This window comes from Bos javanicus, chromosome 16 (assembly GCF_032452875.1).
Source record: "Bos javanicus breed banteng chromosome 16, ARS-OSU_banteng_1.0, whole genome shotgun sequence".
Taxonomy (NCBI): domain Eukaryota; kingdom Metazoa; phylum Chordata; class Mammalia; order Artiodactyla; family Bovidae; genus Bos; species Bos javanicus.
This window is the reverse complement of record NC_083883.1, coordinates 81,285,210-81,311,943: the sequence shown is the minus strand read 5'-3', so window position 1 is coordinate 81,311,943 and position 26,734 is coordinate 81,285,210. Positions and strand designations below refer to the sequence as shown.

Sequence of the window (26,734 nt, the reverse complement as noted above, 5' to 3'; positions counted from 1 at the left end):
CGTGCGCCACCCCCAGTCGCCCCTCACTCCCCAGGGCCGGGTTCACACAGGGTGGAACCAGCCCTGCACTCCCTGGGTTCTCCACCACTTGCAAGTCCCCACTCTCCTTAGCTGTCTCTCTGCCCCTCTTTAGATGGCCATGCTGCTGAAACTGCAGGAAGCTGCCAATTACATCGAGTCTCCAGACAGAGAGAGCATCCTGGACCCCAGCCTCCAGGCCACGCTCTGAGGGCCCAGCAGCCAGTCACGGGACAGCGGGGCGGGGGACAGGGCCGTGCCGTCCCCTCTGCCCTGCTTCCTCCCAGCGCGGGCTCTCCAGCCCCAGGACAGGAGGGGCCGTGGAGGAAGGGGCAGGTTCCTGGTGCTGCACCTTGGAGAACTCCCTGTGGGACTGGCGGGTGGACCCGCGTCCCCAGATCCATCTCCTAGTCTCCTCTGGTGACTCTGAGGAGAAGATGATCCTGGCTCTTTTTCCTTGATTTCTTGTCTCAATTACAAACTCCTGGGCTTTCTGGGGAGGGGTTCAGAAGACATCAGACAAGCCTGCGGTAGTTCCTGATTCTCACGAACGGCTCAGAGACACAGCCTCGCCGGGGGAAGTCTTCTGGGAGGCGGCGGCTCCTGGACCCTCCCTCGGACCCTGCCCAGTTCCAGCCACTGCCAACAGCTCTCCCTGCCCCCAAGATCAGGCTGCAGGAAAAAAAAAGCAGGTGGTTTACAACGTTTAAATCAATCTGTAAAAGGTTTAAAAAAAAAAGGAAAAAATGAAGCTGGAGGGAGGAAGTCCAGTTGCAAGGTGCGCTACCCGCCCCCCCTCTCGACACATGGGGGATACCAGAGACACGGCACCCACGTGAGGCGCGGCCAGACCACGAGGACGCCACTGCAGCCTTCAGAGAAACGCCGCCGGCTCTGCTCACAGCATCTACGTTAGCACACGAGTCAATAAACCCGACTTTTTTTTTATTTTTGTTTTTGTTTCCATTTTTCCCTCTCATTTGCCTATTTATTCTCCTCTTCTTTCTCGGCTTGTTTTCCTGTACCCTCACAAGTCCATGAAATGCTCAAGCTGCTTATCCTGGGGCTGTTCTGGCTTTTCCAGGTCGCCCTGTGGAGAATCCAATGCCAGGCAACTGGCACCCGCAAGGCGCCTGCCACGCAGCCGTGTCTGGCACTCTGGGGGCTCTCGTGGGACCTGAAGTGCCAGCTCAGCAGTGGGACAGGAGGGACCTCGAGTGCCACACATCTTGCCTGGAGCATGGCAGCCAGTCTCTGGAGGAGAACGTGGGCCCATCCTGACAGAAGACCTCAGCTGAGCTTCCCCGTGGACTGGAGGGAAACTGGAAACTGGAAATCTCCCTCTGTCTGTGGCCTGTGGAGCCCCTCCATGCACTGTTCTGATGGCAACTGCTTTGCCCAACTGAATCCAAAATCCCTGGCTGGCTTTTACTGTTGGTTCTGAACAAGCGAAGATTCACTTAGGAGTGGACACCCAAGTGAGACGCTCCCAATCAGAATATAAGGAGTCTGATTTGGTGGCAAAGATCTGCCTTCGAAAGGGATCCACCTTTTGCAGAAGTTGCCCTGAAGGTTTGGCAGTGCTAATTCCTTCATTGGACAAGCATTTATTGGGCACTTACTGTGTACCAGTCACTAGGTATAAAAAAAGAAGATGTGAGTCCTTACACTCACTGTCTAGCAGGAAACATTTATCTCCACTAAACACACATCTTATCTTGTGGGCCCTCAGGATCACCTGAGAAATGGCGTCCAAACCGCAGGAGCTGGCCATAAAGAAGCCCTCGACTAACTGCCCAGTGCACTGGGTTGCCTGGCGAGGCTGTGGTTTTGGGCTCTGCAGACCAGGGATCTGTGATGCTCTTTGGAGCCCCAAGTAGCACACACTCTTATCAGAACCTACAGGCACAATAACCACTAACCTGGATCTCTCTGTCCCACCAAACCAAGGAGCAACTGCATCTGAATCTTCCTATTAGAAGACGTTCACTTAGGTCCAAAAGGTGGTCAGATTGCTCCTTTCAGAGGCTTCTGCAATTCCCCTGGTGGCTCCCAGGGATGACGGATCTTATCTGCTGAAGGGAATGTCTGTTAATGCTGCTAGAGCTGTGAAGACCCCAACCCTGCCAGAAAATATGCAATTCTCCTGTGGGAAGAGGCTGTCTGTCCAAGGATGGTGCTGACATCACTGCCTTAAGGTCTCTGCCGTGCAGAAGGAGGCGGCCCTGGAGCGGGGCGTCCCAGCTTGGAAGGACGAGAAGACACCCCGCCAGGTGGGCCTTCCCTGGGCGCTGGCCTCTCAGCCCCACCTTGGCTGTCGACCCGGGGCTGGGCTCCGGCTCTGGCTCCAGCGCCGTCTCCCCCAGGGCTGAGCCCCATCTCTGTTCTCGGTGCTGCCCGGCCGGTGCCTTCTGTCCTGGGTGTTACTGGCTACTTGAGAAAAAGGAAAGGGGTGACCCCCTTCCTCCATTCCAACTGCCTCAGACCTCCCGGAGCGATGCCTGCCTCCCCGGCCAGCGTGGAGGCCACGGTGCAGTCTGCCTGGATCTCAGCAGGCTGGCCCTGGCGGCCTCGGGTTCTTGCGCCTCATCTCTGAGCCCTGGCCCACAGAGCCAACGGCGGCGTTGCACTTGGCTCTTCAGCTGCCAGCCTCCAGAAAGTGGGCTCCCGGCCAGCGCGGGGGCACCACCCACCGCTGTCCCTCTGGAGTCTGGACTCCATTTCCAGTTGTCCACCTGGGCCCCTGGCTGTGGGCGTCCATCATCCCCCAGGAGTCGTGGCGACTGCGGCCGGCCAAGCCTCCTCACGGTGCTAGGCCCCTCGGCGCTCACGCAGGCCCCTCTGAAGCCGACCCCCCGCCCTCCGCCCCTGCCCTGGAGTGAGTGGCCAGCGCAGATCCACAGCATCCTCTCCCACCGGTCCCCCTGCTTCTTGGTTGAGACGCTGGGACCCCTCAGAAAGGGACGGCCAGGTCCCAGGACTAAACTCGCATCCCGGCACCTTGAGAAAACCCGGCCCCTCCAGGACTGGGCTGGGTGCCGCCCCCTCCTGCCCCCAGCTCCTCTCCTCACCGCATCTGGCGAGCAGACCATGTGCTTCAGCGCCCAGCCCCACTTCCGGGCAGAGGTGCAACCACGGCCCCCATTTCTGGATGAAGGAGACCACCGCATTTTGTCCAGTGTGTTTGTCCTCCGTTCCTGCTTAGGCACCAGAAATAAAGCGCGAGGTGTCAAGGCCGGCAGAGGACGCGCTGTCTGTGTGTGTGTCTCCGGGAGCGGCTGGCTGCCGCCGTCGCATCTTCCGAGGCAGCTCCGCGGTGCTTATCTCTGCGCGTCTAGTCTCGGCGTCTCTGTTGCGTGATCTGCGTGTTGGGAAGTGGGAGGCTGGCTAAAGTCTTGGGGGTCCCCTCGCAGAGTCCCTAGCGGTCCGCAGGCTAAGCTTTGGTTTTGAATGACCAACTAGTCTGCCCATCCTCCTTGAGGACCTAAGACAACATAGGCATTTAAAAAATTTTTTTCTTCCGCTTTTCCTGGTTTGGGCCTAATCTCATCTCCACTTCGAGCTCTTTGCAACAAGACCCCAAGTATTCAGGGGGGGCACCCCGTCAGTCTCAGAGGTCACTTTATTTCCAGAGGGAGGAGAGAGCCCCCTCCCAGCAACACCTCACACGGGAGCCCTGCACAGAGGCGAAGGCTGCCTGTGAGAGTGAGACTTGTGGGACCCTCTATTGCAGGGTGTCTGGGAAAGGAAGCTGGTCTTGTCCTCACTGCACATTTCACACAGCCCTCTCTCTAGGGCTGATCGCGTTCTCCTCGTGCTTCCTTCCCTACGCCTGGGCCTTAGCTAAGCAGAAGCCGGTAGGGAGACTCTATAAACACCCCCACCCCGCTGCCTGTGCACTGATGGCATGAAATGTACTTTTCCAGAGGGTTTGCTGCTGGAACACTGGAACTGTCCTATGATAACTGGATAACTATTATACTACTGAGTTCTGGCCCATGGCCCCACCCGAGAGGCCACAGTAAGAAAATGGTTTTAGGGACACTGTTCTCAGATGACCAAAGCCTGAGAATAACGCCCTTTATAACTGAAAGGAGCTTTATATATTCATGAACCCTCAGTCAACCTTGTCAGAGCCATGGGGGCCACCGCCTTGGCTTGCCCACTGCCCACGTGTGCTTGTCAGCCCAGCCTGGAGTACATACTCCCGTCACAGACCCTGTGGGAGACGGCGCAGTCTGAGAGTAAGGGCACACACCAAGAGAAACCCAGCAGCTGCAGGGCTGCCAGGCCAGGGGTATTAAGCCTGTGCTACTGGGTCCTCCCAGTTTGGCCTTTGGGTCTCTTAATGGCTGTGTCTGGAGAGCTTTCTGTGACGGGCATGGTCGTGGAAGGAAGTCAACATCGGTCCTTTGATTCACCTCTTTCATTTCTTAAAGCAGCAGTTCTTGTATCTGTGTCAGACCATCAGTGTCGGCAACATCTGAGGGCTTGTGGAAATGAAACTCTCAGACCCCGTCCCAGACCTACTGAATCAGAAACCAGGGAGACGGCCCGGCGAGTTTTGTTTTAACGAACCCTCTTGGTAATTGTGCTGGACACTACAGGTTCAATTCACTGTGTCAGGGAAAGCCAAGGACCAGAGTCCCCACACCGGGGCTTTAGGACCACAAATAAGGTTCTAGGGTAAAATTCAGACTTAACATTAGTTTCAAGGTCTTCTCACGTGTCCGCATGATTCTGTCTTTCCTTTTATTTAACAGAAAGAGTGTGTGCTTTGGGGCAGAAGTTAGGGGAATGCTTGCATTTCCTCGTAGAACACAACCTCCAGGGGAAAATATCACAGCTCTGAGATTTCCAGGGGGCTTCCTGAGGGGACGCGGAGGGAAGCCTCCTCCAGGTGTCTACTGCTGGGTGCTACTTCTCAACTCGGCCTCTTTTTGCTGATGGGATGAGAGCAGTTTAAAAGTCTGATCTGTATTTCCACGAAGCTTGTCCTGGCAGCACCCCTCACCCTTGTCCCAGTTCTAAAGGGCACCTGCCAGAACCTTCTGCCCGCCCCACCCCTGGTCCTGCCTGGCCACAGGACAGCCTTCTCAGAGATGAGCAGAGGGCCCTCGGGGCGTCCATCTTTCCCCCGATTAAAACAATTTTTTTTTAACTGAAAAGAGCTTCGTATTTTCCCAAACTCACAGATGGGGCCATGGGGGAGATGTGTGTACAACTGGCCTTGTTTAGTTAGTCCTTTTGCCCTGTGAGAGCGCTTGTGGGTGGGGGACAAAGACCCATCTGGCACTGGGCCTCCTGGGGTCAGGGACGAAGTGCCTGGAGGAGGATGAGAGCCTGAGGAAGGCGTGAAGCCTGCACTGAAGTCACCCCACGGCCCGCCGGGTTCTTCATCTGCGGATCTCCCTGCATCCCTGCCATGTCTCCAGACTGAAGACACAGATGAGAAGGCAAGAGCTCCCTGTCCCAGACGGTCTCCAGACCACTGCTGTGCAGGAGTCTCCCGCTTCCTAAGTGTTGTTGTTTTTGTTTCTTTAACAGAACAACCTTTTCCTCAAATGAGTTCCAGCCCTTGCTGGGTTCCTCTCCTTGTCCTTCTCACCTGCCCTGTTTTAGACAGCACTGTTTGTGTGATGGAGCCTTTGTTTCTCAAATGCATGGCGATCCTCCGGTGGACGGTGGGCAGGGATCTTTACAACACTTTTTTTTTTTTTAATTTATTGGGCACAAACCCCCAAACCAGGATATGTGTGTGTCTTCATATTTTAGTTTTTATCATTGGTCTTCCCCTCTTTCAACCTACCCCCTTTCATATCTGATGTAGAGAAAGGGAGCCGTTGTATTTATACATAATTGCGGTAACAATCATGAGAGAGCTGGGTGATTTGTCTTAAATAATAAGTCAGTTGACAGTTAAATCCATCCCGGGGCCAGCGGATGAGGCCTTCTTCCCTCACTGCCAGAAGCCCTCTCACCTGGGTCCTCTGTCCATCAGGCATGTCTCCTCCCAGCAAGTCACCTGTTCAATGCCATTTGCGTTTCAATAAAGTTATCTCCTGCGTTGTCCGCTGGCTCTCTCTAGCTCCCTCTGTCTGGTTTTTGTCTCATTTATCTTCTGGTCCATGCCTTGATGGGGAAGGTCATTTGCCAAACCCAGAGTTAAGACCCACCTGCCCAGATGTCTGCTCCTCGGTCCTTAAGCAGGAGTCCCTCGGCCCCCTTGGCTGGGGTGGCTCGGGGTCCTGCCTGCATACTGGACCAACGTCCTTCACCAGAGCCTGAAACGTCCAGTGCAGACATGGAGGCTCTGGCATTCTCCATCCACTGCCACGATGTTCGAAAACAGACCCCTCTCCGGACTTGCCTAAGTTTTCTTCTGGGGGTAAAAGTGACATGACGTCTAATGGACGTCTGTTCTAATGGAATTCTGCTTTTCCTGGCCACCGAAAGAACAGCCTCTTTCTTACTGGGGAACTGCAGCCTCCAAATGGACATCTTTCCCCTACAAAGTTGTGCCCGTGACACAAGCCACCTCTGCCCTCTAATGGTGGTGGTTTAGGCACTAAGTCGTGTCTGCCTCTTTGCGACCCCATGGACTGTAGCCCACCAGGCTCCTCTGTCCATGGGATTCTCCAGGCAAGAATGATGGAGTGGGTTCTGCCATCTAATAGGAGGTGGCAAATGGGTTTAGAGCTCTTCTCAATGTAAGTAATGAAGGAATCATTCTTTCGGAAGAATACTCGGGTGAGGTGGCTTCTCCCTGCGGCCAACGTAGCCTCCGCAGTCTTAGAACTGGGCTAGGAACTGATGGCTGGTTTCCTTTGCTGCTTGGGACTGAGTCATGGTTCCTAGAAACATTTTAAGGGGCTTAACCTGAACCGCTTACTAACGAATGCCTGTTCCCATTGGCTCTGACCCTCCCGGTCCAACAGGAACCCAGCGCCCTGCCCTGCACTGCTAACCCCTCTCAGCAGTCCTTCAGGCTTCAGGAGTGTCTACACCTTGAGACTTGCCCCGGGTTGGCCCGGGAGGGCCATATTAACTACTCATCCCTCCACCTCTTTAAGGTCCAGCCATAATTTCCTTGGAAAAAAGTTACAGTTTCTCAACTAATAGGGCTTACTCTCATATAGTCATATAAGCACTTACTCTGGAAGGAATGCCCTTTCCCACGGCAGTCTCTCCTGGCCCAGTCCTTGAGGCTGGACTCACCCACCTGAAAAACCAACGCACTCCTGCCAGTCGCTTCAGAGTCTTTCCCCCGACCTCTGGATTCCCGTCTGAGAGAGGAAAACTCGCTTGTTTGGGGGCAAAAGAGGTTGGTTTGAAGTAGGCGCTAATCCGGATCCTCTCCCTAAAGCCGTGTCCGCAGATCCTCATCCCGCCCTCTTCTGACGTGGTGTCTTACACCTGAGGAATCCGTGCCTGGGGAAGTCAGGGCTGCGTTCCAGCGGACGCTGCGCACTGGCAGCTGGCCGCCCCTCTTCCGCCACCGGGTCCGGTTCCTGTGGAGACAGTGCAGTTCTCGTCCCCGCGGCAGGTGGCGCTGTCTCCGGAGGCTCGGGCCGCGGCCCCGCCCCCGCGCTTCCGCCGGCCAGCACGCAGGCGCGGCTTTGCGGATTGGCCGCGCGCGGGAGCCGTCCGGCGGCGGCGGCGGCGGCGGCGGGTCGGGCCGCGGGGCGGGCGCGCGGCGCGGGGCAAGATGGCGGCGGCGGCGGCTGGCGCGGCCTCGGGACTACCGGGGCCGGTGGCCCAGGGGCTGAAGGAGGCGCTGGTGGACACGCTCACCGGGATTCTGTCCCCGGTGCAGGAGGTGCGGGCGGCCGCTGAGGAGCAGATTAAGGTGCTGGAGGTGACGGAGGGTGAGTGAGGCGGGCCGCCGTGAGGGCGGCGGGTCTGGGCCGCGCTGGCCGCTGCCCGAGCCCCGGCCGGAGACTGGGCCCGGGGAGGCCTGGCCTGGAGGGCCGGACTGGGCGGCGACGCGGAGGGCTCCGGGCAGCCCGGGGCTCGGGGCTGGGGGCTGGGGGCGCGCTCCCGGCCGCCGCGGCCCGCCGGGGGCCTGGCGGGGCCTCCGCACGCGTCCCCGGGAGTCGGTCTCTGTGCGGGCGCCTCCCCGCCCCGCCGCGTCCCCGCCGGTCTTCCGATCGGCCGGCGCTGTTCGGAGGGGCCGGCCGTCCTTTGTCTTTGTGTCTTTGTCCCCCTCCTTCTACTGGGAGCTCGGGAGTGATGGAGAACGAGACGAGCCTTTGGTCTGAGGTGGTCCGCCAGCTCCTGCCGAGCGGGCCTTTCTGCAGGCCCCGGGGCAGCCACGCTCCGACGAGCGTTGGATCCTGAAACCCGAGGAGGGGAATCCGCTCGAGCTTTCTGTCGGGAACACGGCTGGCCTGTCGGGGCTTCGTGGGCAAAACTCCAAACCTGCGGACTCCCGGAGCTCAGCAGGACGGCCCCACAACCTCTCAGATTGGCCATGGGAGTTGGCCCTCCTATGGACTGAGGGTTTTGTGTTTGTTTTTGTTTTAATAATTTAACACAGAGCTCCCATAAATTTAATTTTGTATTCTCCCACAGCATGAGAAAGCTCTTGAAAACCTAAGTTATGAGATCTGGGATTTTGGGGGTTGAGGACCATTTTGAAGGCCCAGTTTTAACTGTCATTGTTTTGTGAATGTCAGACCCTGTAAGAGGAGCAACCACTGGGCAGGAGAAAGCTCTTTGAGAGCCGTGTGCAGACTGATCTGCGGGAGTCATCTCTGCCTACTAGGTGAAATTCCTTTACTCACACTAATGCTTCTGCCTCCCTTGGGTATGAAGGAGAAAGAAGCAGAGGAACTTTGTCACATTTAGGTTACTACTTGAGTGATGTTGCAGATGTGGTGCCCTCCCTGGGTGGCACCAGGGTGCCCAATGCCCCTCGGGAAGGCGAGCCTGGCTCCTGTTAGAGCTGTCCCACGGCAGCTGGGCTCTGGGCCCCTCCGCCACAGCCAGCAAGACGGTCCCATCTAGGCAGAGTCAGCCATCATCTTGAGATCTTCTTGCAGTTCTGCTCTCTTACTTCATCTTTTTGGATCCCAAAGTGAAAAATTAAACAGAAGGGCAGAATTTCTGCATTTGATCGCTGCCACTGATGGGAATAGATTGACACAAACCCCCCGCATAACTTAGGGAACGTGCTTGGAGGTGTGAAGAGACTTGGTGCTGCTGGCGGCCCGGTAGGAAGGCGTGGACGCAGCTGTGGGATGTAGTGTGCCGGGCTATATCGAGTCTGTGGAATTGAATGCAGTACTTTGGACCCTTTGGAGGTTATTTAGGTTTTCAAATATTCTAATTCCTGTTAAGTAAAAACTATAGAGAAATCCCTTTCAGTAACCTGTTTCTGAGGGAGGGTGGCGATCCCGCCCTCAGAAGCAGTGCCTTGCTTCTCTCTCTTCCTCTCCTGGTGTTTGACATGCTGTGTTTTGCCATTGGGTGCAGAGTACCTTCTGTCTCATATTCTCATTCTCACGTGTTTCCTTTCCATGGTTGCTTTCTTCTTTAATGAAAACAGAGCACGTGGCTTCCCAGCCAGGCTTCAGCCAGCTGTCTGGCCTGGTGAAGCGGGCAGGGCCTTGCTCCCAGCATTAGAACACCCTGCAGGCCAAGGTGAGCAGCTGTTCTTGCAAATGAATGAATCTTTTCCACTCCTTTGGAGTTGCTTCCTGCTCTAGTTTTATACTAGTAGGAGAAACCTTGCTCTCTGGTCCTAGGAAATACACTTCCTTAAAACTTGGGCGTTAATGGGAAATCTGGGAGTTGCTATCTATTATTATCTGTGGTCTTTTGATCCTTTTTTGGTTCCATGAGGCCCAAGGTTGGATGACAACCAGACATGGTTGTTTCTAGACCCCTTGAATAGCCACACTGTCTTTCAGTTCAGTTCAGTGACTCAGTCGTGTCTGACTCTTTGCGACCCCTGGACTGCAGCACGCCAGGCCTCCCTGTCCCTCACCAACTCCTGGAGTCCACCGAAACCCATTGAGTTGATGATGCCATCCAACCATCTCATCCTCTGTCGTCCCCTTCTCCTCCTGCCCTCAATCTTTCCCAGCATCGGGGCCTTTTCCAATGAGTCAGCTCTTCACATCAGGTGGCCAAAGGATTGGAGTTTCACCTTCAACATCAGTCCTTCCAATGAACACCCAGTTTCAGCTTCAACATCAGTCCTTCCAATGAACACTGATCTCCTTTAGGATGGACTGGTTGGATCGCCTTGCTGTCCAAGGGACTCTCAAGAGTCTTCCCCAACACCACAGTTCAAAAGCATCAATTCTTCTGCGCTCAGCTTTCTTTATAGTCCAACTCTCACATCCATACATGACTACTGGAAAAACCATAGCCTTGACTAGACGGACCTTTGTTGACAAAGTAATGTCTGTGCTTTTTAATGTGCTGTCTAGGTTGGTCATAACTTTCCTTCCAAGGAGTAAGTGTCTTTTAATTTCATGGCTGCAATCACCTTCTGCAGTGATTTTGGAGCCCAGAAAAATAAAGTCAGCCACTGTTGCCACGGATTCCCCATCTATCTGCCGTGAAGTGGCAGGACACTGTCTTTATGAGCCACTTATTCCTGCCTCACGTGGGAGCTGGTCCCGGCATCTGCTCTCTTTGACAGACAGTCTGCTACCTTCCTTGGCTGCCAAGTGATGACCCTGAGTCTTGGAGATTAAGTGGAAGAATCTCTCATTTAATTTGGGGGGGAAGACACAGGTCAGTTGTAAAGTCCATGTTAAGTAGACAGATAAGAGGTCGTCATGCTCTGAGCAGAGTCTGGTATAGAAGAAATTTTAAGAAGCAGTTATCGTGGAAAATTGAGGTGCTGGAACCCAAGGTACATCTGGGTCATTCAGCCAGCAAGCAGGTATTTTCCAGGAAATAACTCATCGCTTACCAGTTCCCAGATTTTCCAGTATGGGAGTCTGTTCTCTTAAGCCAAAAAAGTGTATGTGTTTGAGAGATCCACCTGACTCGTGTAGTGAGTTAGCTTTGAAAGGATGAGGATGGGCTGTTCACATCAGCCTGGTGTGCTGGAGTGATTGTCTTGCTTCCCCGGTCACTGGGCACCTGAGGGAACCCAGCAAGCCTTCTCGACTCGTGCAGCCTGTAAACAGGGCTGACGGGCGGAGGACATAGAGCCACCCTCTTCAGACGGCACTGCCAGCCTGAGACGCTTAGCACTTCAGAGTCTGGAGGGTCCCGGGCTGCACAGTACAATTCCAGCAGATGGTTGGTGCCCTTTGTCTCCTTAGGAAGGTTGCGATTTTGTGTTTTATCAACAGTGTTTGTAGGAATTTAGTTCTGCCTCCGTAAAGTAGGAATTAGTCTTTTTGATCTGTTCAAGTGTTCTTCTAATTCCATTTTATTTAATAGGTGGGATCATATCACGCGTCTTATAAACATGGTAATTTAAAAGAAGGAAAGTTCGTGAACTATTGAAGGTCACTTACATCAAAGTCTGGTGTTCTCTACTCAGCTTTTTGAACTCTGTGTGTGTGTGCGCGCGCGCGCAACTTGCACCACGATCGTAACTTTGAAGAGTGTCAGCTCTTCATTTTTGGTGTGTTTATGCTCGGCCTGTTTTTATGTCTCAGAACACAGTTGTTTCCTTCTTTTCTTCTCTGTCTCCTCTCCTCTGAGAGCAGCATCACCTGAGTGCTGGAATGTGTTGCTTTCATTCGTAAGCTTTAATTCTCCAGGCCAGCATAGTACCGACTTTCCTTTTGACACTTACTCATTTTGCTGTGTCGGGTCGGTTACAGCACTCAGGTCCTCGCGTTGTTGTTGGGGACCTTTGGCTGCAGCGCGCGCTTAGTGGCTGCGTGGCGTGTGGGGTCTTACTTCCCTGACCGGGGCTGAGCGCACGCCCCCTGCACTGCGGGGCAGATGGTAAACTTGCTATATGACGTGAGAGCCTAGGTGGTTTTCTTCTTTTAGGTATTTCTTCTTGTTAGAAATGAAGACATTTGGCCTTGACTTAGTTTTTTATGTCTTGCTGCCAGCAGATAGGTCACAGAAAACACATTTTTTCCTTTCCTCCCACCACTGCTGTGTTGAGCTGGGGAGGGGGATTCTCTCGCGCGCTTTTCCTGGCATCTCCTGTTGCCCAGCCATCTGTGTTACTCCGTCTCCGGCGCCTGCGGGCTGAGGTCTGCTTCCTGGTTCTCACGAGCGCTTTTCTGGCTCTCTTGCAGTGTAGCGTAAGCACTGTCAGCTGCGAAGGGAGCCCCTCCAGGATCCAGATGCACTCCTGGGCGCGTGGCGGGCACTGAGCCCCGCGGAAGGCGGCCGCGCTCGGAAAAAGGCCAGTGGTGGAGTTTTCTTTTTCCTTTCAGCTGTGGTTTTGTGACAGTCCTGTGAGAAAGGGGGCTTCCCCAGAGACTCCCTCCTTCCCAGATAAGCTGGTCCCCAGTTCTTGGAACAGGAGCTTTCCTGACCGTCCAGCTCAAGTCTCCAGTCGGCCCTTGAGACCAGGAGCTTGTATTTCTCAGCTTATCCTTTCTCCTCCATGCTGTCCTTGGAGCTTCCCTTCTAAGCCAAGTTGTAGAAGGATCCTGTTTTTGCCTAGTGGGGTGAAGTGAAAGAAAGGGGAGCAGGGAAAACCAGAGAGGGCAACAGAGACTGAAAGGCCAGAGGGTGGTTTGGAGAGAGCGAGAGGTTTCCTCCAAAGGAGGTTTGAGGCACCTTGTGGGGTCGGGTTAAAGGTGAATCCAGCCCCTCTTGGAGTTGGTGTGAACCCAGGCTCACAGGCCTGTCCTTCCTCGTCTTGGGAAAGGGAACCAGAGACATGCAATTTCTTAAGGAAAATGGCTTTAGAAAGCTGACTTCTTAGAGCCTGCTTGAGAATGTCCCTCTTCGGCTTAAGTTCATAGATTGAATCTTACTTTAATCTGTATTTGTCCTTTTCAAGCAAGACGAAGTAAGAGAGCTATGCCTGTCTGTGTCTCTTGTATTTTCCTTGCCTTAATCATCCCAGAGTAAGTTATTCAGGTGTTCTCATGCTTTTTGAAGAAATTACGTTAATTTCAGCAAAACTGAAAATCCCCCAACACACAGCAAAATAAAAATACTTTTTTTTTAATGGATATCTTTAGTTACAGTGCATCAAAAACTACTACATTATCTCTGTTAAGTGAATATCCATAAATAGGAGTTTTTCCTACTTCACAGAAGTCATCAGCGGATAAGGCAATGGTATTGATAAGTTTTAAAGTAAGTCAGAGAGCTTGCGGGTTTTTTCGTGGCGTTTCATCCTGTGTGTTACTTTTATAGAGTAAGAGTTCTCCATCTGCACAGCACCAATGTCATACTTTGTCACACTTATGGTTTTTTAAGTAGATTAAGATTAACTGAAAATAAAATTAAATCTTATAGTATGAAACTCCTATTGTGACAGATTGCCTATATTTCTAATGGGTGTATAGGCTCCATGGTCCATGGGATTTTCCTGGCAAGAATACTGGAGTGGGCTGCCGTTTCCTTCTCCATGGGATCTTCCCAACCCAGGGATCAAACCCGGGTCTCCTGCATTGCAGACAGACGCTTTACTGTCTGAGCCACTACGGAAGCCTGTAGTCTAGAATAAATTAGGTTAAATAAAATTGCTATCTTCCTTCTTATATCCCCCTTTAACCTAATGCATATGAGCTCTTTGTCTTTGAATTTTTGGGGTTTCCAAAGCAAAGTTGATCATGACACTGTCCTTGAAACTCTGGGAGCCTGTGGTGAAGAAAATCTATTCTGTTTATCCATTCTACTTTAAAGATTTGTCCTTAGGTGATACTCTTTGAAGATTTTTATTTCCATTAAGGCTTTTGAGCAGAGAGTCATCTTTTTGAACTTTCACGCCTCTTCTTTCTTCTGTGGAGGAAATAAACTTGCAGACAAAATCCTCTGTGGAACCAGGTTGTAGGTACAAATCCCCTGGCTGACGTAGGTTTTGGGGCCCCCACATGGATCTTAACCTTCTCGTGGTCTATTCCTCTCACCATCTTGTACTGCAATCTCAGCGATGTGTGAAGCACGGTGATTGGTGGAAATTGGGGTGTGATCTTTGATAGGTTCCAGGACAAGATGAATTTAAAGATTATGTTTGAGTAAAGAGCTCCCAATTACTGTGACCCTCACCAGACTACCACCTCCTCATGGCCTTGGATGGAAAGCGTGTGTTCACACAAAGCTCTTCTTTAAAAAGAGTGGGCTTGGCAGTTCTTGGGTTGGTGAGAAAGGGCCCCTGTGTAGTTCGCCTGGTCTTTCTGCAGTAATGGCTTTTCTGACGGGTGCAGGGTGGGCTGGTGGGAAAGGCCTGGTTCCTTCTCCCTTCTGTGAGCCTCAGTGTGAGCGCCCCACCTCTATCTGTGCTTGCGTTGGGAGGCCATTATTCAGACCGGCTTAAGCTTTATAGTCTCCACTCAAGGTCCAAGTCCTTTCAAAAATGCCCCATTTTATACCTCAGTATCTTTCTTTTTCACACCTTGTGGTTAAAGATTTTGTTTATCTTGATCTCGTTTGTCCCTGTTGTGGTGATCCAGACCTTGTACTTTTGGTGGGGACATTAATACCCGCATCAGAGTGGTCCGTGCAACCATTGTTGAAATGATGCCTTAAAAGAAAACAGTGTGTGTCCCAGGTAACTTGCGAGTGTGTTACAGACGTTCTGAAGGGCCTCACACAGGCTCACCAGGATCGGCGGACAGGGTTCAGGGGAGAGAATCCCGAGCTTCTTAGCCGACTTGGAGCCGTCAGGTTAGCGCCCGTTTACACACCGAGGATCTGAGGTCAGAGGGCGTGTGGGGTCCCTGACAGGCGCCTTTCCCCTCTCCCCCTTCTGTGGGTGTCACACGTGCACTTCAGGGGTTTTTCTCCCACTCAGCTTGAGCTTTGGTCAGTATCCAAGCAGTCTGACTCATCTATGTTAGTCCATTGGGAAAGTTGACTCCCATATCTTTGGGTTGTAGGGACCTATTGTTTGTTCTAGTAAAAATGCGTTTTATGAAACTTAACAGAGACTGAACTAGCCAGATTAACCCTAAGAATTAGAATGGACTTCGGTGTCTTTAGAGGTAGTTCTGCAGATTTTAACTGTTTGCGTGTGATTTAATGACTTAGTAACTGCTATAGAAAGAATGTGGCAGCTTTTTTAGTCTTGCACGAACTCTCCTTTCCTGAGTGAGACTCAAGTGCCATAGGGTTGTATCAGTAATTGTAGCTTAAAATAAGCATGTAATAAGAATGAGTAAGAATCCAGTAAGGTAGCATAAATTAAAGATACAAAAAAGTTAAAACCCAGAATCAGTGTCCTTCACATACGCTAACAGTAAAAGGCTAGAGGATATAGTGATTTTGTTTTTTTTTTTAAGGAGTTTACAATAGCGACAAAAAGAATAAGTGCCCAGGAGTGAGATGAACAGGAACTATGCGGAAAACTCCTGGGGCAGCGCTAGCCATCCTGAAAGGGTTAAAAGCGGGCATGGACGAATAGGACGGTGAGCTGTCCTTCGATAGGACAGCGCTGCCTTCTAGACGAGTGAGACGGGTTGATTCTGAAGGTCACCAAAAAGTAAGCGTGGAAGGAGTAGCTCCCAAAACACCGAAAGCAGCAAACGGAAGAGGGGTTAGTTCCAGCAGACGCTGAAACCTCACCTGCAGCCTCTACAGTCGAAACAGGCAGCACGGCACTGGCGCACAGACAGGCAGGTAGGACTGCGGAATAAGGCAGCGAGTCTACAAATAGACGCGAGCACCTGCGAGCTTAGTGTTGGCAAAGGTGGCGTCTCAAAACACGGCGGTAAGGACGGACCTTCAGTGAAGGAGCTGGGACAGCTGCGTGGGGAGCAGTTGCAATTAGATCCATTCCCACACCATACAAAAAGTAAGCGGCAAAGGGATTCAGAACCTAAATGTTTAAAAAGAAACCAGAAAAATTGTAGAAAGACGTATGGGAAAACTTTTCTTTATCTTTGGCATAAAGAAAGGCTTTCAACTATGGCCCAAAATCCAAAGGCAGCAAAAGATTGATAAATTTGACTACCTTAAAATTTTAATTTGACAAAAGTTAGGACCAGCAAGACTAAAATACAGCTGTGCCTAGCATATTCAAACTGGAGAAAACCAAGAGAAAGAGACAATCTTAAAAGGAGTCAGAGGAAAAGAGTTCCTTATTTGTGGAGGAACAAGAGTTAACAGTTACACTGGACGGCTCTTCAGGAGCCATACAAGCAGGAGAGGAGTGGAGTGAAGTATTTAACGTGATCATAGAAAATACATCACCCACCTAGAATTCTCTATCCGCTAAGTTAACCTTTAAAGCTGAAGAATTAAGACTTTCTCAGACAAGGAGACTCCTCTGGTGGTCCATGCGTTAACACTCTGTGCTCCCAGGACAGGGGGCCTGTGTTCAGTCCCTGGTTGGGGAGCTAAGATCCCACCTGTTCTTGAGCCGTTTTGAGTTAATTTTTGTGTGTGGTGTGAGCTGAGGCTCAGGTTAGCCCTCCGCACGCAGCTGTCCCAGTTGTCGCAGCGCCCGTCGTCGAGCAGACCACTCTTTGCGCGTTGGCAGTTTGTCCTGCTGGTCTGTGTGCCTGGCTCTGTGCCAGCACCACACTGTTGATTGTTGTCGATTTGTAGCAAGTTCTGAAAGTGGGGAGTGGCTCCTCCAGTTCAGGTGGTCTTTGTCAAGATTGTTTTGGCTATTTGGGATCCCTTGAGATTCCATATGAAATTTAGGATGGGTTTTTCTGTCTCTACAGGACAGTCATTGGAATTTTGACAGGGATTGCATTGAAGGATCTAAATTTTAACTTGGGAGTGAGCGTGGCAGCCTCCCCATATGCTTATGTGTGCGCACGTGCGTGTGTGTGCTGGGTCTCCGTGGCCGCATGGTCTTCCTGGTTGTGGTGCTCGAGCTTTTCGTTGCAGTAGCGTCTCTCAGGGAGCACGGGCTTCACTGCCCCATGGCACGTGGGGTCTTCTAGACCAGGGATCCAGACCATGTCCCCTGTGTGGAGAGGAGGGTTCTTACCCACAGTACCACCAGGGAAGCCCCCAGTATGCATTTTGAAATTACCACTTACATTGCTTATTAGAAACTGTTGGCTTGTAATGGTTGTGTTTTTAGGACTAAGCCTGTTAAGACCCTATTTTCTTAGACTTAATCATCTCTTACCTGATGGCGTAGATCTGGGCAACTCCTGAAGTCTCAGCTTTTAAGTTTTCTTTGGGGTTAGGTAGCACCAGTTTTCGATTAGACACTGCGTTTATTGCCACCTTGAAGGGCAAGACAGGGCGCAGTGACGGGGGAAGTGAGAGGTGCTGGGACTGCCCACGGCAAGCAGCACACGCTGCAGGCTCCCCGCTCGTCTTTCCTAGAGAAGTTGGTCTGAGCGGTCACCAGCACCTTTGGAGACACCGAATCAGACTCTGAGATCTTTCTTGTTGGCATCAGGGTTAGAGCTCAGTGAACCGCCATGGCTTTCCTGGGTGTTCTTAGACTCACAGTGGAATTTTCTCTTCCAGAATTCGGTGTCCACCTGGCAGAGTTGACCGTCGATCCCCAGGGGGCACTGGCGATCCGTCAGGTAAGTCAAGACTGACTGGCCCCGTTTATAAGTAAGTTCTCTCTACTTGGTGGTAAAACTTTTTTATGGGAAAGTGAAAGGGTAAGGCCAATTTATGAATAACTTAGAGTTTTGCACCAGATTTGGACAGGCTTCAGATGGGTGTGTCAGGCCCTGTGTATAGGTGTGTGTGTGAAGAAAGGCTTTCCTTGCTTTCCCACCTGGCTTGTTTCCTTCACAGCTGGCATCAGTCATCCTGAAACAGTATGTGGAGACTCACTGGTGTGCCCAGTCGGAGAAGTTCAGGCCTCCTGAGACCACAGAAAGGGTGAGGAGAGGCACTTGACTTGTCTCGCTGTGGAGGTTTGAGGGGCCATCGTAGGAGGCTGGGGCTGTCACGAGGCCGGGCAGAAGGGGATGGAGTGATTGGCGGCTGCCATTCTGGGCAACATGCTGCAGATGAGAGAGCTCGAGTGCCAGGTGGACCTTGTTCACATTCCAGCCCGCCTTTTACTAGCTACAAAACGTTCTAAAAGTATAACTTTTGAGGTTCAGTTTCCTAAATATCTAATAAAATTCCAGCTTCAGGGAGTTGTTTGCGGGTTGCATGAGGTAGCGCTCCTCCCCGGTCCAGTGCTGTGCAGCCGTCCTGGGCCCTGTGACATTTCAGGGCTGAGGCCCTTTGGAACCTGCCGCAGTGGAGTGTTCCGTGCCTGCGCCGTCTGGGACAGCTGCTCTCCGTGCATGGTGCCAAGCGCTTCAGATGGGGCTCAGGCGGCTGACAAGCTCAGTTTTTAACTTCATTTAGTTTTCATCACTTTAAATGGCCGCATGTGCCTGGTGGTTCCTGTCGTGGACAGTGTGAGTGTGGAGCCGGGGGTGACTCGGGGTGCAGTGTGTGTGGGGCTCTGCACAGGTGTGCAGTGTCCCCCCCACGCTGCTTTTCCAGCACATGAACTGGGCAGCGACTTGCTGCTCTCTCACCCCGGTCAGACGCAGGCGGGCTTCTCTCCTCTCCAGGCAAAGATAGTCATCCGGGAACTGTTGCCCAACGGCCTGAGGGAGTCCATAAGCAAGGTGCGGTCCAGCGTGGCCTATGCGGTGTCGGCCATCGCACACTGGGACTGGCCCGAGGCCTGGCCGCAGCTCTTCAACCTGCTCATGGAGATGCTGGTGAGCGGAGACGTGAACGCCGTCCACGGTGCCATGCGGGTGCTGACAGGTACGGGCTCCGCAGCCTGGCCTCGGACCTTGGACCCCATGCGCCCCCACTCCTCCCGGCTCTCACTTCCATGCTGCCCTCCCACGTCAGGGACCCTCCCCCTCAGGAGAGGGTCACGCGTGGCGGTCCGGCGTGCAGACTGCAGTTCACGGTCTGGCTGTACCTTGACCCGACCTGCTCATCTCTTGAACCTGAGTTTTCCTGGTGTGTAAAGTTCAGGTGAGGGTACTGTTCACCTGGCAAGGGCTTCTGGTGGCTTTGGTGAGCTCGTCTCGGTGAGGTGTCCTATGCCAGGACAACAGGTTTGCGAGAGATTGTAGCTGTTGTGATTGTCATCATCATTACACAGTATTTTCTACGTAGTTCAATGCAAAGATAAGAGTAGTCAAGTTTTTCTGGGAATGTGGAAAGAAGATAAAAACAGTCACACGATGTAATCAGGACCTTCACTTGGCCAGCTTAGGGAATGTGTAGTCTTTGGTGTGAGCCGTTGAGAGAAATGCTTGAGCTTTTGGTCCCGAGAGGTTTGGTGAGGAGCTCTTCTAAGCACGGTGCTCTGTCAGTCCCTCAAAGGCCTGATCTCAGCGCCCCCAGCCCCGACACGGCCGGAAGCCCCGCCTCTGCAGATCCTGCCCTGCTTGCTCCCGCCGCCTCTGCTTTGCTTTCAGGGAGTCCTTGTCTGGACCTTAGCCGCTGGATGTTGACGTGTCAGAAAGCACGGTCCCCTCTCCTTTACAGGTTTTCGTATCTTTTCTTCTCCATGATCCGCCGTCTCTCCTGACAGGTATTCTTACCTAGTTAGGAACGGTGTTTCTACAGGTCTTGCTTTATTAAACTTGGCATCGGGGCCCAGTTTTACAAGTTCATTTAGTACTGAGTTTGAGCAAGCTCCAGGAGGTGGTGAAGGACAGGGAAGCCTGGAATGATACAGTCCATGGGGTTGCAAACATCCGGACACGACTGAGCAGCTGAGCCACGGCAGCAGTCTGACACTGACGGTTGTGCCAGATCTGCGTCCAAAGGCAGCCCCTCCTCGAGTTGCGTTTCATGCCCCTCCTCCCACGCCCCTGTCTCGTCGCACCGCCCAGCTGGGTACACTTGTGTGATCACCTGTGACACGTGCTCATGGCACACGCAGCCACCCAGCTGAGAAAATCACACGCTCTCTGCTCGGACTCTGGCTTCCCTGCTCATGGCTCTGCTTCTCCGTGTGGCTTACTTCTCAGGTGGCCTCTCGTACCCTTCTGTGGAGTGAGCTTTCTAGGATTCTTTACTCACAGCCTCTTGATGCCAAAATATCAATTAACAGATCTGTTTTCTGCTAAGGAAAGGAAGCCTACTCCTTCCCTGTCTGCCAACACAAAGTTCAGCTGCTCTTTGTAAAACCTGGAAGAAAAGGTAGTTGTCTGTGTCCCCAGAGTTGTCTCACTGCAGAGCCCTCGCTGTGTGTGACTGGGGGAGTCTGCTCAGTGAGATGACTTTGCACTAGGCCGCAGGGAAGGAGCTGGCAGGGTATGCCACTGTGCTGGAGGCAGCAGATGTGGGTGGAGAGCGCCACCTCACACCAGGGAGCTGCTCCATGAGGTTGGATCGCGCTCTGGGGGCCGCTGAGGCGCACATGCAGGGCGCAGGGTGCCATGGGTGGGCAGGAGGCCGGGAGGAGAAGGGGCTCGTCAGGGCTGTTCAAGGCCCTGCTCCTGTCTGCCTGGTTTAGCAAAGCTTCCCATTAAACTCACTGTTCATCCATGAGAATCAAGGCTGATTGTGGGAAGGCAGCGCAGGCCCAGCTGTCACGGCTGAGTCCGCTGACACACAGGCCTTGGTTCCCTCTTCGTCTCAAAGCGCTTTGGAGACGCAGCTGCTGGCGTCCTGCACTTTCTCTGACTTGATGAGTGCCCTCAGAAAACTTATTTTGGACTTAACTACATGAAGGGCTGTAAAGTGAAGAATGAGCATCAGAGTACAAAATGCAGTTGGTCAAGCAGCAGACAAGTGAGCGGACGCGGGCTCGGGTCCTGTGTTCCACTTTCAGTGATGCGTTTCAGAGCTCAGCTTGCTGCCTCGGCGCCTCGTGAGGTTTTGGACGCAAACGGAAAGTCTGGCTCGATGGCCAGACTGACGGGGTAGCGACCCCTTGCTCGTCCTCTGAGCAGCAGCCTGACCCTGGTCGGCGCCGTCGTCCCCATGTGCAGGCTGGAGCGGGGCCCTGGTGTCTCCCAGGCTGTCTCACCTGTGTCACGGCGGCTTCAGGGGGGCAGGTGCTGAAGGCGGAACCCGGCGAGGCGGCCCCGGGTGCGCCTGGGTGCCAGCACCGGGCGCAGGCCAGGCTGAGCCCAGGTTCTCCAGTGGCCGCGCGCTCCACAGTCTGGTGTGCGCTCCTTTTCCCCTGCGGTGCTCCTTTCCCTTCTAACAAATGCTTCACGCTGCTTCCCTGCCCCAGGGTAGGGCTCCTGGCCAGCATCTTCCCTGCGTGCTCCCTAAAGCAGTCCAGCAGTTGTCACACGAATGTCTTTATAAAGCAGTGTTATTTTTACTGCCTCCTTTCTTTGTAGAATTCACTCGAGAAGTCACCGACACGCAGATGCCACTGGTTGCACCCGTCATCCTCCCAGAGATGTACAAGATCTTCACCATGGCCGAGGTAGGGTCTTCGCATTGCCGAGAGCGGCCCTGGCTCTCGGGAGCCTGTTGTGTCTGCTGCTGATCCCATACCTGAAGACAAGAGCTGACCGAGGGCTGCGTCGGACGAGCCTCGGCCCCTTCCCTTGCGACTGGGAGGCCAGGCCTCTGGGGAGAGCAGAGGGGCTGCTGGAGCTCCAAGCTGCCACCGAGAGGCTGCTCAGGCCCCTCTGGGGCCACCCACCCGCCTGCCCCCTCAGCCGCATGTCGGGGATAGTCTCCCGCACTGCTCACCATGGGCCTTACTGCGTGTGTTGGGTTGATGACTGCCCACTGGGGGATGTTTCAGCCTCGCTGCTCCTCCCCATCCCTAGCCAGGGGCTGTATTTTGAAAGCACTACACTGTGTTGGGATTCCGAGGTGTACCCAGCTTCATGTTTTCAGTCAGATTAGCCCACAGGGGCCTCTATACACGGCTGATTCTAGTAAGTTCTCACATTGTGTTGCCTTCTATTCTGTGGATTAAATAAATCTGTGCCCAGGTCAGGGTTGAGTGGTCACAGTTGAGTCACACGTGCACGCACGTTAGCCTCACAGCCCCGCTGTGACTCGCTCCCAGGTGTATGGGATCCGAACGCGCTCCCGAGCCGTGGAGATCTTCACCACCTGTGCCCACATGATCTGCAACATGGAGGAGCTGGAGAAGGTGAGCGCGCCTCTGTCGTGGCCGCTGGCCTGCCCTGGACGCTGGCGGGTGTGTTGGGCGCAGCAGCCGTGCTTTTGATGCAGTGAGCATCCATGTGCATCTGGGTCTCCTTTCATTTGAGTCTGTCTGTTCCTGGTATCTTGTCCTGCATCCTTTTCGCCCTAGCTGGCACCCGGGGCTTTATTGCGCTTTCATTGCCTCCTGTGTGGGACCAGCCTAACTAAGAAATACCAGTCCCTGGAATCAGGAGTGGTTTGAGGAGCTCCTGGTGAGGAGCCGCCAGTGTTGAATAAGGACACGGCAGACCCTGGGGACACCTCCAGTGACCGTGTGGCCACACCCTTCTGACGAGGGCCTGAGCCTGGAGGGTCTGGAGGTGCCATGTGCCTGGATGCCATAGATTCGGGCTGAGTCCAGGACTGATCGTAATTTCTGCCTTCAGGGTGCAGCCAAAGTCCTGATTTTTCCCGTGGTGCAGCAGTTCACAGAGGCCTTTGTCCAGGCCCTGCAGATCCCAGACGGTCCCACGTCAGACAGTGGGTTCAAGATGGAGGTCCTGAAGGTGAGTGCTTGCTGTTGGGGGTGCTGGGAGTCTGCAGGGTGGTCTGACACCAGTAATTTTTCTCCCGTTTCACTTGTAACTCTCGGGTTTTTTCCTGTAACTCCTCAGGCAGTGACAGCCCTGGTGAAAAACTTCCCAAAGCACATGGTGTCCTCCATGCAGCAGATTCTGCCCATTGTTTGGAACACCCTGACTGAGAGTGCGGCCTTATATCCTTTCTGGGAGAGGCGGGCCTGCCACCCCTGTAGTTGGGGGTCTAGAGCCTCGGGCCTCACACTCACGTGCTTCCACTTTCTTAAAGTATCGACTCGTAGTGTCGGAGTGTGTCATGTCCCCTTGTAGAATGTGTGCAAAGCAGACTGCAAATTCTGTTTCTTTACTCTTCATCATACTTATGTGAGGACAGAAGTCAATTACACAGAGGAAGTGGAGGATCCTGTGGACTCCGACGGTATGTAGCGCGTTTGGTCGTATACCTCGTAGTGGAGAAGGGAGCCAGGACAAAGGCAGGAAATTAGAGGCTTTGCTCTCTTGAGAATGTTCTCATTGAGTTTCCTGTCAGTGGATTAGATGTGGGGAAACAAAAATTGAAAATCTGTAATCTGTTCCTCGTCAGCATTTGCATAAGTCTTACGAAATCATGGAATTTCTCAGTGGAAAATATATTCAGTGTTTCAGATTCTTTTTTCTTTCTTTTGGTTCCACTGCGTGAATTCCAGGATCTTAATTCCCCAATGAGGGATTGAACCCAGGCCCTCAGCAGTGAAAGCCCAAAGTCCTAACCACTGGGCCACCAGGGAATTCCCTGGTTTTTGTGCTGGAAAAACCGAAGAGTGCCTAGTACCCAAAATTCCCTTCTTTGATCCCCTGGGCCTCTTCCATTCCCACGAGTGCTTTAACTGACCCCTGCTCACAGAGGTGGTGTAGTTCCTTCACAGCATCTGTGCTTCTTTATGTCTTCTTGCCACTAAGAGCTTCTCTCACGTACTTCCTGTAGGTGAAGTCCTGGGCTTTGAAAACCTCGTCTTTAGCATTTTTGAGTTTGTCCACGCTCTCCTGGAAAATAGCAAATTCAAAAGCACTGTCAAGAAGGCCTTGCCTGAGTTGATTTACTACATCATCCTCTACATGCAGATCACTGAGGAGCAGGTACCTGCATGGTGGAGTCAGTGAGCGGCGTGCAAGTGCAGCTTCAGTGTGGGGTCTGGGTCAGGCATCTGTTAATTTCTAAAAACTGATACCTGAAGAGCAACGTGACCGGAAGTGCTAGGAAAGCTGTGATTTCATTCACATCATTTTGCCAAGTCCCTGGGTGCTGGGGTTTATCAGCTTCTGTGGTAGGTAGTTGGACTTGTAGAATACTCTCACTTTGGTATCTGTAGGGGACCCCTAACCAAGGGTGTGATAGCAAGAAGAGCCTGGCCTTTCTCTGTAGATAGTGAGACACAGCATTCAGATCCTTAGCCTAGTCAGAGAGTCATTAGACCAGAAGAGAGCATTAAAAATATGGTAATGCCACTGTGTCCTAGGAATTGACATGATTTTCACATTGGATTTCCATCAGACCCACTAGACTCAGCAAATTGGCCTGTTGGGGTCACAGCCGACTGGCAGTAGGAGGGGCCAGCAGTCAGCCACCTTCCACAGCGGCCGTAGCTGCATGGTTTGGTAAAGGGTTTGCTTCTTTGCATCAGAAAGAGTAGCGTTCTGTTCAAGATAAAAACAGAAGGTTGGAATCTTCCCGTGTGTGTGGACTAGAAGAGGGAGCCTCACAGAGCTGACCGCATCGTTCTTTCAGATCAAAGTGTGGACCGCCAACCCCCAGCAGTTTGTGGAAGACGAGGACGACGATACCTTCTCCTACACCGTCAGGATCGCGGCCCAGGACCTGCTGCTGGTGAGAGGGCTGCCCCGACACCCGCTCACCGGGGTCCTGACGGCGTCGGCTTCTCCTCTTTGTTCTAGACCTCCCTCGAGCCTTTGCTCAGCACTGGTTTTGGACAGCTTTACCTCAGACTGGGGTGGGTAACAGAGCAGCTCAGATGGTAAAGAATCTGCCTGCAACCCCGCAGGAGGCCCGGGTTCAATCCCTGGGTCAGGAAGATCCCCTGAGAAGGGAATGGCAACCCACTCCAGTCTTCTTGCCTGGAGAATTCCATGAACGGAGGAGCCTGGTGGGCCACAGTCCATGGGGTCGCAAAGAGTCAGAGGTGACTGAGAACTAACACAGAGCATCTCAAGTGAAGTCTGAGACACAGGAATTCTAAAGTCCTTGGTCTGGTTCTGATTTACATGCCAATATTGATGAAAGAATTGTGCGGGGCGTGTTGTTCTAATGGGAGAGGGTGTTTGAATCAGGAACTCTTGGGTTTAGTTCAGTCTTCAGCAAGGGTCTGTGTGTAGCACAGACTAGAGGCTGGCAGATTTGAAAGCTTCGATTGCTGCGAGGTGAACGTCCCGGTGGCTGCCCGTCTCCTGTGGCTCTGACCGGAGCACAGAGCTGTCTCTAGCCTGAGGTCTGTGGAGAAGCTGCTGCCTGTCTGGTGATACACTTATTCCCGTTTCATTGTTGGTGGGCAGTCTGTTGTCCTTTGGTGTTTCTAAGGCACCTCAGGAGGGCCACGGCATGTCACTTAGTAGATTAGCTCTGCTTTTCCAAGTTGACCTCCCAGAGATAAATACCTGGTCCATTGCTGTCCACAGCTGTGTCTCTCATTGACCCCTGATGCTCTGCAGAATGTAGCCATCCATTCTGTAAGCTTTAGAGAGCTCAGCCTCTGCAGAGAGACGGGTGCTGCTTTAACTTAGAGACCTTCATACAGCTCGGGGTTGCATTATGAGTGTATCTGATCACGTTAGCCACATGCACAGCAATGCAGTTTATGGTTTTAATTTGCACAGAAATATTCGTTGGCACCTCTCCTCTCATCCTAGGCTGTGGCCTCTGATTTCCAGAATGAGAGCGCGGCTGCATTGGCCGCTGCGGCCGCTCGGCACTTACAGGAGGCTGAGCAGACCAAGAGCAGTGGCGCTGAGCACTGGTGAGAGGGGGCGGCGGGCCACGTCGTGGGGGCACCCTCTGGGCGGTGGGTGAGGGCAGGCGTCCTGGCTTTGAATCACCTGTTCTAGAGCAGTTTTTCCTTAAGATAGTTGGTTCGATGCTTTTATTCCTTTTTAAAAAGCCTGGAAAGGAAGGGCTTTTGCTTTGTTTTTAATTAGAAAAACCTGTTACTGTTAAATTATACTGTTTTCAGATATAGGCTTAGATTGGAAGAGTAGCTCAGTGCCCTTCAGGGTCAGGCTTGCTGAAGTGCCTTTCCCTCGAGTGCTTGTGTCTCTGGCGGGGGGTTTGTGTGACTGGCCATGGGGTCCCTTTGGCAGGTGGAAGGTCCACGAGGCCTGCATGCTGGCCCTGGGCTCGGTGAAGTCCATCGTCACTGACAGCGTGAAGAGCGGCAGGATCCCCTTCGACATGCACGGCTTCCTGACCGGCGTCGTCCTTGCAGACCTCAACCTCTCAGGTGTGTTTCAGCACAGCAGGATTCTGGGGGTCTCAGCTCTGTTGTTCACTTAGGTAAACCTTGGGGTGGAATTCTTCCTGCAGCCTGGAGCTGGGGCTCCTTTGACTCTGCACTGCCCGGGGACCTTGACTCAGATTTCAGCAGCTCTGAGTCTGGGGCGGCCTCACTGCTCATTCCTTACCACTCTCCCACATCTGCCCCCCGGGTTCACGCCCACTGCCCGGGGTGGCGTTTGGCGTCTGAACAGGACGCAAGTGTGGCTGCTGTGCAGGGGGCACTCTGGCAGGAGTTGTGAATGCAGAGCCCCCTGTACCCTCAGGCAGTCTGTGTCAGGCTCATCCTCTCTGTTTGCTTCCCATCAGTTTTCTTAAACTATCTGTTCTCTCTAAAACCATTCTAACTAGATAATTAAAGTGTTCTGCTCTCACGTCCGTGATCACTGCTAGCCTTAAAAGGAACCGCCTCGACTGCATGGAGCCCATTCCTCGGGGCACA

The 26,734-nt window shown here is 52.9% G+C and overlaps 2 protein-coding genes and 1 long non-coding RNA gene across 8 annotated transcripts in view; 2 read left to right on the top strand and 1 right to left on the bottom strand.

Moving 5' to 3' along the window:
- Positions 1 to 6,105, top strand: part of NAV1 (neuron navigator 1) — a 199,191-nt gene extending 193,086 nt beyond the window's left edge. For all 6 annotated transcript variants that reach the window (XM_061383763.1, XM_061383769.1, XM_061383764.1 and 3 more), the window contains one exon: positions 134 to 6,105. In XM_061383763.1, coding sequence (XP_061239747.1) covers positions 134 to 229 — 96 coding nt within the window. In that variant the 3' untranslated portion in view covers positions 230 to 6,105. The remainder of the gene's footprint in view (positions 1 to 133) is intronic.
- A 1,594-nt stretch (positions 6,106 to 7,699) lies between these two features.
- The window catches only part of IPO9 (importin 9), a 39,429-nt gene continuing 20,394 nt past the window's right edge, over positions 7,700 to 26,734 (top strand). Inside the window, exons 1-13 of the mRNA XM_061383771.1 lie at positions 7,700 to 7,886; positions 17,569 to 17,630; positions 17,851 to 17,937; positions 18,630 to 18,831; positions 21,384 to 21,472; positions 22,070 to 22,156; positions 22,599 to 22,718; positions 22,827 to 22,927; positions 23,111 to 23,169; positions 23,716 to 23,867; positions 24,517 to 24,615; positions 25,653 to 25,759; positions 26,100 to 26,239. Of these exons, the coding sequence (XP_061239755.1) occupies positions 7,727 to 7,886; positions 17,569 to 17,630; positions 17,851 to 17,937; positions 18,630 to 18,831; positions 21,384 to 21,472; positions 22,070 to 22,156; positions 22,599 to 22,718; positions 22,827 to 22,927; positions 23,111 to 23,169; positions 23,716 to 23,867; positions 24,517 to 24,615; positions 25,653 to 25,759; positions 26,100 to 26,239 (1,465 nt within the window). The 5' untranslated portion in view covers positions 7,700 to 7,726. The remainder of the gene's footprint in view (positions 7,887 to 17,568; positions 17,631 to 17,850; positions 17,938 to 18,629; positions 18,832 to 21,383; positions 21,473 to 22,069; positions 22,157 to 22,598; positions 22,719 to 22,826; positions 22,928 to 23,110; positions 23,170 to 23,715; positions 23,868 to 24,516; positions 24,616 to 25,652; positions 25,760 to 26,099; positions 26,240 to 26,734) is intronic.
- LOC133228241 (uncharacterized) lies at positions 11,399 to 17,854 on the bottom strand. Its single transcript, XR_009730145.1, has 2 exons — positions 17,219 to 17,854; positions 11,399 to 17,050 (listed from the first exon to the last, which is right to left on the bottom strand). It is a non-coding gene; the product is annotated as an uncharacterized LOC133228241 (long non-coding RNA).